A 13425-nucleotide genomic window follows, 5' to 3' on the forward strand; every position below is an offset into this window, starting at 1 on the left:
TTCACTAGGATTCAAAAAAGACATAATTTATGTTATTAATGTTTGTCTATCTATCATCTGTCTGTCTGTCTGTCTATCATTGCTGGGATAGATATGGCATATTGTGAATGTTTAGATAAACTGAAACTTATCTCTAGAATTTAAAAAGCAAACTAAATTTGGCTCCTGAAATTGATTGCTGCCATGATGTAAAATATTTTAGAGCTACAATAACTTTGGATAAAGTATGAAAGAGGTGTTAATGGAGAAAGAAAGGAGAGAGCTGTTAAAGAAGGATAAAGAAGAGATCACACAGTTCAGAGATGGAAGGAAGTATGAGAACAGAATTCAACATAATTCAACCTTGGTTTTATTTAGTATAAGATGGGACAAAAAGAGGCTTGGAGTGATTTCTAGCACTGAAGTCAACCATTTGGGATAGCCCAAGTTAAGAAATAGATTCCAGGAATGCTACTTTATAGGGTATATGAATAGATTCTTGAATGCTCTAAAAAATTTTATCCATTCTTCCTTTAATACACTACTCTTGTTGTTAATAACTATAATTAATATTACTTTTGATTTGTATGAAAGTTGATGGGAATATAGATGGCATTCATTCTCAAGGCATATATTGCTTTATTTGCTTTGTTTTTATTTTAGTGCTTGGAGCCTAAAATTAGATTAAGCTGCATATAATCTTTATATAAAGAACTAGTAGGCCTGTTAGAAAGTAACAACATCTTTCTTTGTTTAATTGAACTCATAAACAAATTATTGAAATGGGGAGGGGGCATTTGATTACTGCCTATTTATTGAGAGATATCTTGGCCTGGTTAGTGTGCAGTTGCAGATGCTCTGATCTCCAGAAAGACTTTAATCTCTCCATAAATAAAGATTTTTTCTCAGCTACTCTACTGTATATGGAAAAATCGAATCTCTTATATCTAAATTTGGCTGGAACGGATTGCCAACAAATAGAAATAATTCTTGACTCAAAGGCTGAAGATTTAAAGCTAGCAGGAGATTACTATCTAGGCAGCAATCGATTCTGAATTTGTCCAAGAAGAAGCTGTGAGAGACTACTATATGGTTAATGGCAGTTCCTGTCCAACGTGTAAATTCTTCAGGACAGATCCCATTGACTGCCCCATATAGAACATCAACTTAGATCTGAATTATAGCAGTCCTGCAAAATTATAGCATCTCTCTTTAGAAGAGCAAGCTGCAGGGGTGGTAGTGGACTTTACCTCTGCCTTTTTTATTGACATAAATGGCCATTCTATAAGGACCCATCTTATAAAAACTTCCCCTTATAATTGCTGTTGATGGTGGGAAGCTGGCTCTTAAATTTATTTACTATGTAGGTTAAGGACCCAGCCTATAAATTTTGATAGCAAAAGTAAATTCAGTGCTATTGCTGTTTATTTGGACCAAAGTAACACATGACATCTTAGTTTGTGGAAATAAAAATCCCAGTTCTTCTGGGTTTGCTGCTATTCCCATGTGAGTTAATGCTCCAAGTTCCAACCTTAAGATGTTCTTAAGTTTCTACAACCTTAAGATGATCATAATATCCTCAGAGGTCACCAATAAGTGAGAGATTGCTTTTTTTTACATTAAATACATTTTAAGAGTTAACAAAATATTTTAAAAATCTCTCTCACTAAAAAAGGAGGCATTTTCAGTGGGTTGTACACCTGTTTGAAAATTCTCCCCCATTATCCCAAATTTATAAGATTGGGGGGGAAAAAAACAGTTTTGAATTATCTTTAAGAATTTTGGGGGAAAAAAGATTATATGGCTTACACCTAACAATGCTTCTGCTTTTATTAAGGGAATATAAATGCTAATAATCCTGAGCTGCAGCTAGCTAACATTGGTATTTAAATTACAGTATTATAAAAATAGCTCTGCATGTGTGCCCCAAGGACTGGAAGAAAAGCCAGCTTCTGGTCACACAAGAAAATAGGAAACTCAGATAGCTAGAATGTAATTGTTCTGTAACAGCTTAATCTAGTTAATGTGGAGGATGAGCTTTAATCAACTGAGTAAACAAAAAATACGCTTTTCAATGATGTAGAATACTAAATGGTGAACAAGAAAAAAGCAGAAAAAAAAAATCTGTCTTCCTGAAACTGGCCTGTCACCAAAGATTGGCATCTTTTAAAAGAACAAAATTGAGAATTGGGCTACTACCCTAACACATTTACCTGGGAATAAGTCTTAATAGAATATTCTCTGAATATACTTGTGCAGTAATGTAAATATAACTCGGGACTTAGAAACTAAATCTGATGCATTAGAACAGGGGTGTCCAACCTTGGCAACTTTAAGACTTGTGGACTTCAACTCCCAGGAATTCTGGGAGTTGAAGTCCACAAGTCTTAAAGTTGCCAAGGTTGGACACCCCTGCATTAGAAGATCCTTCCTTTGGATCTGATCTTTGCCTATTCCAAGACATCATGCTTTCTGAAATGAAGAACAAAATAAAACTTTCTCATTCTATATATAAAGGTTGATGGTCAACTCAGTATAACTCTACCCAGGTCACAATGTATTTATCTGTGAATCTTTTACTACTTTAAATCAAGTAAATTTTATATTTACTAAACCCTTGCTTTAATTGATCTCAAATTAGTAAACTTTGGCTGCCATGGACAGAATTTTCATCCAGGCAGCTTTTCTGGAAGCAGTGACTTGTCTATTATTGGGAAAAGCAGGCAAGATAGTTGACAATGCTTCCCCTAAAAACCAGATCTACTTTGGCATCCTCTTCATGTCTGAGTTCTTTGCAAGAGAAGAAGATCCAATGGAGGCAAGACTAGGTCAAGAAAGGAGCCTTAGAAGGTGCTGTGAAGAATAGGGAGGCAGCATATAAGAAAGGCTCCTGCTTTGGCCAACATTTTTATTCTTTGCAGCATTGGAAGAAATAAGACTTTTTCCACAATTCCTGGGGCTGATGCTGAGACAAATCACCCATAGAAGGAAAGGAAAAAGAGGCAAAGTAGTGCCCACTTCAGATCTCACTGCTTTTAGATAAATTTATTGTCATTGTACTCAGAACCTGAGAACAACAAAATAAGGTGCTCTTTCACAACATACAACTGAACAACACCAAAGACATATACAAATAACAATGTAAAACAAATTAAAACAATTAACAGTTAAAAACTATACAACCAGGATATGTATATGTTAAGACCACCAGATTCATAACTCTGCATTTAACCTGATCACAGCACTTGGATAAAAGCTATGTTTAAATCTACTTGTCCTGGCTTTCAGCACTCTATATCGTCTTCCTGATGGTAGGATCGCAAACAACTAGTGGCCTGGATGTGAAGGGTCTCTCAAGATCTTTTGTATCTTCCTTCTACATCCCATGTTGTAGAAATCCTCCAATGAGGGAAGAGGACATCCGCTGATCTTTTGTGCCCTTTTTATCACTCTTTGGAGTGCCCTTTTCTCCGCCTCTGTACAACTCCTAAACCACACACAGAGGCAATAGGATAAAATGCTCTCTATAGAGCTTTGATAAAAGGCAAGCAACAGACTTTCTGGCAGTTGTTGTGATCTTAAAAGTCTTAAAAAATACAATCATTGTTTTGTCAGAACAATGAAAGCAGCATTGTGCTACTGCGGTGCAAACTCTGCTCTTTTTGTGTGCATCACAATGCAATACATATTTATTTATTTGAAGTGTATAAGCTGCTCAACTCTAATGGCCTCGGACATAGAAAAGGAGCAGGACCTCAGCAGTGGTGGGATTCAATTTTTTTTACTACTGGTTCTGTGGGTGTGGCTTGGTGGGCGTGATGTGACTTGGTGGGTGTGGCTTGGTGGCATGGCAGAGGAAGGATACTGTAAAATCTCCATTCCCTCCCCACTCCTGGGGGAAGGTTAGTGCAAAATCCCATTCCCTCCCCACCCCATTAACTTGCTTTTCAGCTCCGTTCTCCTGTGCAGGACAACAAAAGAAGACCTAGCCAACCAGCTGGGAGTCGAGAGGCAGAGAATAGATGGGGGCGGGGCCAGTCAGAGATGGTATTTGCTGGTTCTCCAAACTACTCAAAATTTCCACTACCGGTTCCCCAGAACTGGTCAGAACCTGCTGAATACCACCTCTGGGCCTCAATCATCCTGCTTCAATGTTGCTTTAGTTACCTAATTACCTTCTGCAGATACCACTGAAGAAAGAGAAACTTTGGATTTAACAGACACTTGCTTTTAATGAACATCTGCTTCTCCTGAAAGGTCTGTTAAATTGAGGTTTTACTCTTTCCTGGTTTGTTATCTTATGTACCATTTAAGTGGAAACATAGCTGACTATTACATAACAATTACAAAACTATACATAACAACTATTAGATGGTTATCTGCCAGGACAGGAAGCGTGAATTCAGTTGCCAATTTTGTCTCGCTATACATTGACACATGTATAATAGAAAATGTTCCGTATCACATTCCTCTTCTTCAGCTTGGTTATGATATCTGGGTTGCAAAAATTTGAAATACCCCTAGAATTTGAAATACCCCAAAGAGAAACAGAATAGTCTAATTCCGTGCTGCCATCCTTTGATACAGATGAGCTTATGGAATTTAGAGGTCTTTAAATTCCACTTTAGAACTTTAAAAGAGGATTTAGCTGGTCTGAGTCTGCAAATTCTTATAGCTGCCTCCTCCCTATTGCCATACTCCAAGACAAGGGAAAGGAGATAACACTGAAGTGTTTCACCCCAGCTGCTGCATTTTTTGTTGCACAACAAGGTATCGTTGTGTGTTATAGATGGGGAGGTTTTCTAGCTTTATTCCCCTCCTTCCTTTGGCATGAGCTATGGAATTTTTGTAGTTCCTGGACAGTTGGTTTTTCTACATCCCCTTCGAGGGCAACCTTCATTCTGTCCATAGGCCCTTTTTTGTAGGCATTGTTTAGCATATACATTTCACTTTCCTTCATTCTAACAATGTGCAGCCATGGTTACACCTATTAGAAAAGGCACAGATGCAAAATTGTTGGCATGGCATCCTTTCATTAGCAGCAGGGTTTTCAGTACAACTGTGAAGTTTCTACCTCTGACATTTTATCAATAGCTCTGATATTTCTGTAGGCAAATGCATGCACTATGTTCTAGAAATATGGAAAAAGCATGTTCATCCTCTCCTTTCCCCTTTCCTTTTCCCTTTTCTTCCCTTCCCTATGAGAGGAATTGTATTAGTCCAGGAATTGCAGACACTTGGGCAACCCCATTGATTGAATTATTGATCAGATGCTGGGAGAATATGGATTGGCCACACAATGTTCCTTGCTTGCTTTCTGCTTTCTAAGATCTGCAGTGAGGAAGACAACCAAACAAGGCAATTTGAGGAAAAAGAAAGGGTCCTTATATTTACCCTTTTTCTGTGTGCTTTTAGACTATAGTAATAAAAAAAGCTTTTATTTTGAGTAGCAGGTGTTTTGAGTAGGCAGGTACCCACAAGAGAGTAGGATAATGAGTTACCCTCATTACCCTCTTTTGCATGTGGGAGTTAAGAGTGATTAATGTCTCCTTTTGTGTGTCCATAAGTCATCTGGCTTTTTAAGAAGTAGCTCACTGAAAGAACACACACAATGATGAAAGTGCCCCCTCTGGACTTTAATTGCAAAATAATGAGTCACTAGCAGTCTGAGGTGAGATGGTTTTAGGTACAGTTTCAGCACCTCTTCTGCTGTTTGAATGAATGCAGTCTAAGGTGAATTTCACAGTAGGATTCTGCAGGACTTTGAAGCAAAGACAAAAAAGGTGCCTTGGATCATGCAAGGCATTCACAAGATACTGACTGAAAATCCTTCAAATAGTTAATGCCCCGCCCCCGATTGTTCATCTGGCTTCTGCACAGTCTCAAGAAAAGATGCGTTTTGTTTATGCTGGATTTGTTTCATTTGCTGAAAACAATATTTCTCTAAAACTTAGAGTGCAAATGTAGAATGTACAGGAGGGTAGGATGTAGAGTTATCTAGTCAATAAATAAGAAATATTTGCTGTAGATGATGTTTGCTCAGCCTTTTTTCATTTAATATAAACAATTATAGATTTGGTTTTTAGTCCGTGTACAACTTGTTTAAATACAATAAACAATAAATAAATAAACAATAAATTGTTTAAATGAGTAGCTATTACCAGCTTGATTTATTCCAGGTGTGTTATATTTCAAATGTCATAATTCACAGATTTACTGTGGCTTGATGTGTGTGTGTGTGTACATGTGTATGTATACATGTACACAAACACATACACATAAGCACACACATATGTATATACAATTGTATAATATTTGTGTAAGAGAGTTTGTAATTCAGTCAGTTTGAGCCCAAATATTAAAACTAATTTAGCTGATCAATTTTTGTTCTGGACAGTTTCAGGTTCATGTTTTTAAATACGAACAGTCAGTTTTACCTAATTAAATAGGGAAATAGGAGCTGCCCAGAGTCACTTTGCAAAATAAGATGGATGGCATATAATTTTAATAATTTTTAAAATAAAATTGTCATTATTCTCCCACAAGAGGGATCTACCCCAGTGTTTCTATCCTGTTATTTTGACTTCCTTATCAATCATGGAGTAGATAAAATGAAGGCAAGCTCGAACTTCATGTAGATGAGTGGATATACTGACCAAGTAAAGAGAGTTTACTTGTAAGGTTTCAGCTCTACTACAATGAACATTTTTTCCACTTAGGGACAATCCAGTTAAGATAAGCAAAACCTTTCAAAACCAGAATTTGTATTCTACTTTGTGAAAACTGAACAGCTTCCTCTATTTTGTTTTGCTCTTTTACAGGTGGGATGTTAAGGAAGGTGATGAAATGCCCTTTTTAAAAGATGAATTTGATAATCAGGTGAGATAATGAAATATTTGCCCAGATATATGAAAATACACAATATAATACCTGAACTGGATTCATAGTTGAGCTAGGGCATGGTTTGTTTTGAGCCATATTGTATTGAATAAACTAGAATAGCTGGATTCATACAAAACATAATTAAACCAAATGAATCTTAGTGCAGTATGACTCCATTCAAGAAAACTTATTTTAAGGGTTGTCTAGGCAAAATTCAGGATAAACACAGTTTGGGGCTATGAGGTTTTTGTCAATAAAATCAGCAATCATTAGAGTACTTGGTCCTGATCTTAGTCACTAAGGTACAATGCATTACATTTCATTTTAAAATATAAAAATATTTCCAAATGTATTAGCAAATGCATAATTTGTGAAAATATCAACATTCATCCTTTTCTTTTTGTTTTGTTTTGTTTGAACAGCCCATAATGGCTTTTTCACATACAATGCTAAACCATAAATCTTGGTTTCATGTCTGGATTCATATATCTCATTGACACAATCACATTGTTTCTTTATCCCAATATTTTTGTGGAAATATATTGCATAGGTGGTACAATACAACATGGTTTTTTTGGCATAAAGTTGGCATGTAAATTGAATGAATAAATAATGAAATGAATGAGTGAAAATAGAACATTGGGAAATGTCAGGACTGGTATGGAAATAGATCAGCCAAAGACTTGTCTGGTAAAACTTGTTCCTCTTCTATAACATCTTTTAGACAGTTTCTTTAGAGTCAGATACTCTTAAAATTAACTTCAGGGTCCTCTGTTGAAAAATATCTTTCATATTTAAAACCTTCATTAAGAATTGAAGGAAACTCACATAATGTTTTCAGATTTGTTGATCCAAAAGTTTCTAATAGCTGAAAAGAGTTAACAAGTTACTTCAAAAAGTGATTAGAAAAGGAAGTATGCAAACCCAGTGTCTATTCCCTTGTCTCCCAGAGCTTTAAGCCTACTGGAAACTGTTATCTTGTCATCTCCTCACAAGAAGCTCTTGTCTGGAGTCTTGTGGGTGATCTCAAGTCCTCCCCTTGTTCAGAGAGAAACTCTTCATTCTGCCACAGTCATCTGGTCCACCTGAGCCATCTACATTTCCTTGTTTCTTTCTTGGAAGCAATATTTATGCTAGTTGTAATGAAGAAGCAAGTAATTTCTTTGTATATTTTTTCTTCTATATTCTTATTTTTCTTTTCTATTTTCCTTTTATTTTTGCATTTCCTATTTTTTCTTTTTATTCTTTTTTTTAGTTCATATTCATTTTTTCATAAGTGAAATTTTTAATAAAATTACTATTTAAAAAAAGGAATTGCAGGATAGCTATTTCTGCTGCTGCTATTATAATTAATTACATCCACTTTTCTAGCCACAAGGCAGATAATAAAATATTAGTAAGTAAAAATATATAAAGCACATATTACACATTATTAAAAATGGATAAAGTCATATATATTATATCAATCTAAAAAGCCCCAGTAAAAGTGGAAAATTCCCCGGGGATTTCACAGTTTGAAAGCAATATAGGAGAAGATTTCTTTCTCTAAATTGGAAAAACGGATCTCAAAAACTAAGACATTGTTAAGATTCCTGCTTACCTTAACATCTGGACTTTAATGTGTCAAGGCAATCACTTAGTTAGGTTTTAAATTGTTTATTGTTTTAAGAATAAAGAATGACTTCTAAAATAGGGCCTGGAAAGCAGGATAGATAAGTGTATGTAACATAGTTCTGAATTCATATATTAATTAGCAGTTATATGTCTTTTTAAAAAAAATAAAATTTCTGGACTCCCCTCAAGGATAGTTCCATGTAGAGTACAATGCAGCAATTAAGTCATTAAAGAATGGGAAATTATTACCATCTTTACAATTGAGGAGGTGATGACAAATTAGGGAGATTTGCTGCCACAACCGCCTGACCCAGTGGATCAGAAAAAGTGGCAGGTACCTGATGTAAAACAAATAATATTATCGTTCTTTCCAAATAACTTGATCACATCTGTTGTAACTGGTGAAGTCATGGGACACCAGTGTCTACTCTGCCATAGTGCTATGGAATAGTGCCAGTAATTGCAGCTAATGTGAAGATAGGATTAAAGCATGTTAGTTGATTCTGCATATGCATTTTGAGGTAAGTTGCTATGAATGTATGATCACTATTGTTCTCATATGTATTGTTTCCCGTCCAGTTAATGGGCAGCTATATTTATTTTTATTTCTAAATAAGTTTTAAAAATAAAATTCTCAAATAAATTTTTTAGCACACTGGGTTGGAGAATAAGAAGATTCAATATGATAATGATCATCATTTGCACTTTGATATAAGGAAATTTGGGTGTTCTACTTGAGTTTCTCACATCAGTAATAAAGGTGAATTTCACTTCTGGTAGATCGTTACAGCTGATACCAATAGTTTTGAGTGGATCACTTTAAATGAATAACACAATAAGATTTAATTCAAGTTGTTTATTTTTTCTCCTGTGATTTTAGCAATCAATTAATGTGAAAGAACAAAAGAATCAAACTCTGGTCGGTGAAGCAGAGAAAGAGCACCATTTCCTACCCAGTTTAGAGAATTGTATAAAGCTAAAAGAATCTAATATTCCCATGCCACAGACCAAAATAAGTGAAATGGACTCAGCTTCAAGGGAAGTCCAAAGCTCAAATGAAGAATCCAGAAGGGGCCTTATCCAGGATGTTAGTAGAGATGAGACTGAGGTAAATCTCAAACTCAATAAGGCAATATCCGGCCCTGATTTGTCTCCTAAGACTAACTATAAGAATAGCTGCCTGGAAATTTCCAGAGTTTCTAGGGATGCAATTCAAGAAATCCATGAAAATTGCTTAGATAAAAACACATGTTCTGAAAGGCACCCTGAGGAGGATTCTGCTGACAATTTTAACAAGCTGCCAGATGTGATGGAAACAGGTAGCAGAGGCCAGGAATTGTCAGTAATGAGACAAACAGGAGAAATCCATATTGGAAGCCTGAAGAAGCAGGTAGCTCTTGGGACAGAAAAGAGTAACACAGCCTGCCTTGCACATGGGGAGGAAAACAAGACCTCCGTTGGAGAAATTCAAGGGATAAGGAATGAATGTGCACCAGAAGAAACAAAAATGTGCAACTTGAAGCAAGACAATCCTGAGTCATGCAATAAGGAAGTACATAATTAATCTAAAGATGAGTTGAGCGCCTAGCAGGCTGAAGATTAGCGTATGGTATTTTGTTCATTTATATAGATTTTATAGTGTATACTATCTTAACACTCAGGGAAGGCAACCTACTGACACCTAAAAGATATGGGGTGCAGTCCCCCACAATGTTCTTTCTAAAGCGCTATTGATATGAACCATCAAAATGCAAGATTTGAGTAAATATGCCTCTTGTAAGAACAACGATATTTGAGGGATGAGGAAGTACGCTATTACTTGGTTTAAACTGAGGTGAAATGGTTTACAGATTCAGAATACTCCAGGATATATCAAGTTTGATGAAGACCATATCTACAAGAAGGCAGCAACAATGATGAAGACTTAGAGATCAAAGTTTAGGAGGAACATCTGAAAAAGATGTATATGCTTATCCTAAGGAACATATTATCAAGAAGTGATAGGATAACTACTTCAAGTTATGAAAGCCTGGGAGATAGCTGATAGAAGACTCATTATTCTGCAGAGTAAGATGCAAACCAGTAGGGCAAATATTAGGAAGATCTTCCTGACGGAAGTGGAAATGAAAAACTGTATGAGTTTTTTCAACAAAGGTTGGCTGCCTTTCTATCAGAGTTCTTGTTACAATACTTTTTGCTTTAGTGACAATTGCACTAGTTGATTTTTGATTTTTCTTTCAAATCTGGGATTGTTTAAATAAATAATTTTTTAAAAAAAGCTTTAAGCTTTATATTTGGCCTGTTCTGCTTATTTGCAGAGGTAAAATATTCCATGAAAAAGAATCAGATGTGAGAATCCAAAAAAAAATTACTTTCCCTTAATTTTTTAAAACCTAGATTATATTACTTTGACTGCTCAGAAATTACTCAGTATTTTATGACTAGACAGAATGTCTAGCTTCTTTTTGATTTTACATATTTCCACATAAGATGGTCATTTCTCTTCATACTGATACCCATCAATGGAGTTCTTGCATAAGATTTCACACGCAGAACTATTAATAGTAGTTTGTTTTAAGGTAGAAAAATGTAATGCTTTCATTCTTGAGCCTAATTTGTTAGTTTAATTTTTTGCATAACATTATGAAGTCTAGTGAGTTGCCTAGCTGGCATGATGCACCCCTGGGCTCATAAAACTAAGGCCCCAACTTCATTTCCTAGCAGACTAAATGCTCATTTGCTTAACTTTCAGTTCTTCTATCCACAAGAGGCCATAGGTAGGCCTTTACCAAATTTTGTTTAAAATTTCATGAGTTTTCATATAGCATGCTCACTTCTACTTATTTATTTATTTAAATGTTTAAACTGCCCAGTAGCCAAAAGAACTCAAAGAGTTTCTTTCAGAAGAAAAAGATATGCAATAAAGTCAGTAATAAAAACCATTAGGGAATAAGAGTATATGTTTTGGAATCGAATATTTTTGTGTAGTTTTCGAAAAATGTCAAATTCAACACAAATTCATATATTTGTAAAAACAAGGAACTGAGACAAGCTGAAAGTGACAGATTAATAAGAATTAACCAAGAAAAAGAATGATAGATTTGCTTGTATCTAGTTAAGTTTTCTCTATTGATTTTGTATCAGTAGGTACCATAACAGAGATAACATCAACATGATAATAATAATGATGTGATTAATATACAGTATCTGTGTACAAATTCAAAATCTGGAATATATGGGAGATGTTATCATGATATATATGTGTAATCATTTGCCCTCACCCATGGGGACAAGCATTTGCCATGTTTGTTTGTGTCTTTCTCCTACATTATAGGCCAAACAATCTTTCCCCATGCAGTGTGGAAGGAAAAGCTTCTTAGAAGAGTGGGGTACAAAAAGAGACTGTCTCATATTCCAGAGAACAATGGCAAGTACATAGCATGGCAGGCAAACAGAAGAAAAAGAGTATTCTCCCTTACATAGTCCATAAACTATGACACAATAGTGACTTATAATTTTAACTGTTGATTTGTTCAGCATTTTAGCATGATTTAGGGACCAGACAAGGGAAAGTCATTCATGTTCTGTAAGTGAGAAAAAAAGATGTTGAAGCACCTAAACATTCATTTTGATTTTGCAATTGCATGTAGAGTTTTTACCAACCCCAGAAGGATGGAAGGCTGAGTCAGCCTTGGATTGGTCAGGATCGAACTTCTGGCAGTGGAATGCAGAGTTAGCCTGCAGTACTGCTTTCTGACAACTGTGCCACCATAGCTCTTTTCCTAAGCCATGATGATTAACTTAAAACCAAAAGTTCTTCTTTGTGGCCCCCACAAACCAAAATGGTTTCTACCACTGTAGGGCAAGAATTACAAAGGCAATCTGTGTGATGAATCCTAAGGTAGGTTTAACTCATTCTAGTGAAATGAAGGGGGGGGGGGAATCAGAAATAGAATATTGTCAGGTGCAAGCGACCAGAACCACTCATGGTTAGGCCCAAGTAGATATTTTATTGTTGATCACCTTTATTACAAGAATCTCTCCAGACTGTCTGCCTTCCATTGGTAAATGACAGACATAGAACTACGGGTTTGATCTCAGATGCTTTTTCCCCTGAACAGACTCCTTCAGCCGGTGGTTCCATCACAGATATCTTGACTTGCTGAATTTGGATCACTATGTGACTCGCTATGGTCTTAATTCTTCCCAAACAATGATTTAATAAATATGGCCTCTGGAACCCAAAAGCTAACATTCTTGACCTAATTAAAGTGCAGTGTTTCACAATGTCACACTAACACTTTAAAAACTGACCAAGAAGTCAAAGAATACAATTTTATACATGATAATTGGAAATTGCAATGTGGGGATACTTACATTTCAGTAAATTTTACTGAAGCCAAAGCCCACAGAAAAATACTTTCTTTCTTTGTATCTAGATGATTGCTTGGGAAGATTGATATATTATTACCCATCATTCTTAATTATCCTGCAAATGGTAGCTTCATGATCTGTGGAGAACACTCCGAGGAAAGGTGAGTCTAAGAAATCTCTGCTTGAAGCACTGGGTGAATTCCTTGTTCAGGAACACACAATGTCACTATCTCCAGTTTTTCCACTGGCATTTTGTCTCCCAGAAATGTTATTATCCTCGTTGTTCTCCTCATCTTCTGCTTCAGATTGACAAGAAATGTGCTTTTATCCAAAATGGAAACCTAGAATCCTTTGCAAGAATTCTAAAGGAATGCTGAGAACTTATACAGGGGTGTGTGTGTGTGAAATCACAGAGACTTTGTCATTCATTTTTCTCAAAATGATTAATTTCAAGAACACAGCTGGGAAAATATCCAAAGTAGCCTGGAACTGATTTTAGCCTTCTTTCCTGATATAAGCAAGAACAATACAGCCAAAGCCTTGCACGGAATGGATCTGAGGATAAACGTACAAGAT

The 13425-nt window shown here is 35.8% G+C and overlaps 1 protein-coding gene across 2 annotated transcripts in view; it reads left to right on the plus strand.

The window, feature by feature from the left end:
- The window catches only part of CCDC9B (coiled-coil domain containing 9B), a 61634-nt gene extending 49606 nt beyond the window's left edge, over positions 1 to 12028 (plus strand). The window contains exons 11-13 of one of the 2 annotated variants that reach the window (XM_087951718.1): positions 6801 to 6858; positions 9356 to 9583; positions 11810 to 12028. In XM_087951718.1, coding sequence (XP_087807844.1) covers positions 6801 to 6858; positions 9356 to 9583; positions 11810 to 11914 — 391 coding nt within the window. In that variant the 3' untranslated portion in view covers positions 11915 to 12028. Of the gene's footprint in view, positions 1 to 6800; positions 6859 to 9355; positions 10844 to 11809 lie in introns of those variants that run through there. The other variant, XM_087951717.1, reaches the window with a different exon arrangement.
- The last annotated feature ends 1397 nt before the right edge of the window (positions 12029 to 13425 follow it).

Source organism: Notechis scutatus, chromosome 1, assembly GCF_049901735.1.
Source record: "Notechis scutatus isolate UNSWTSFEM ecotype Mainland chromosome 1, rNotScu1.2, whole genome shotgun sequence".
Classification (NCBI taxonomy): domain Eukaryota; kingdom Metazoa; phylum Chordata; class Lepidosauria; order Squamata; family Elapidae; genus Notechis; species Notechis scutatus.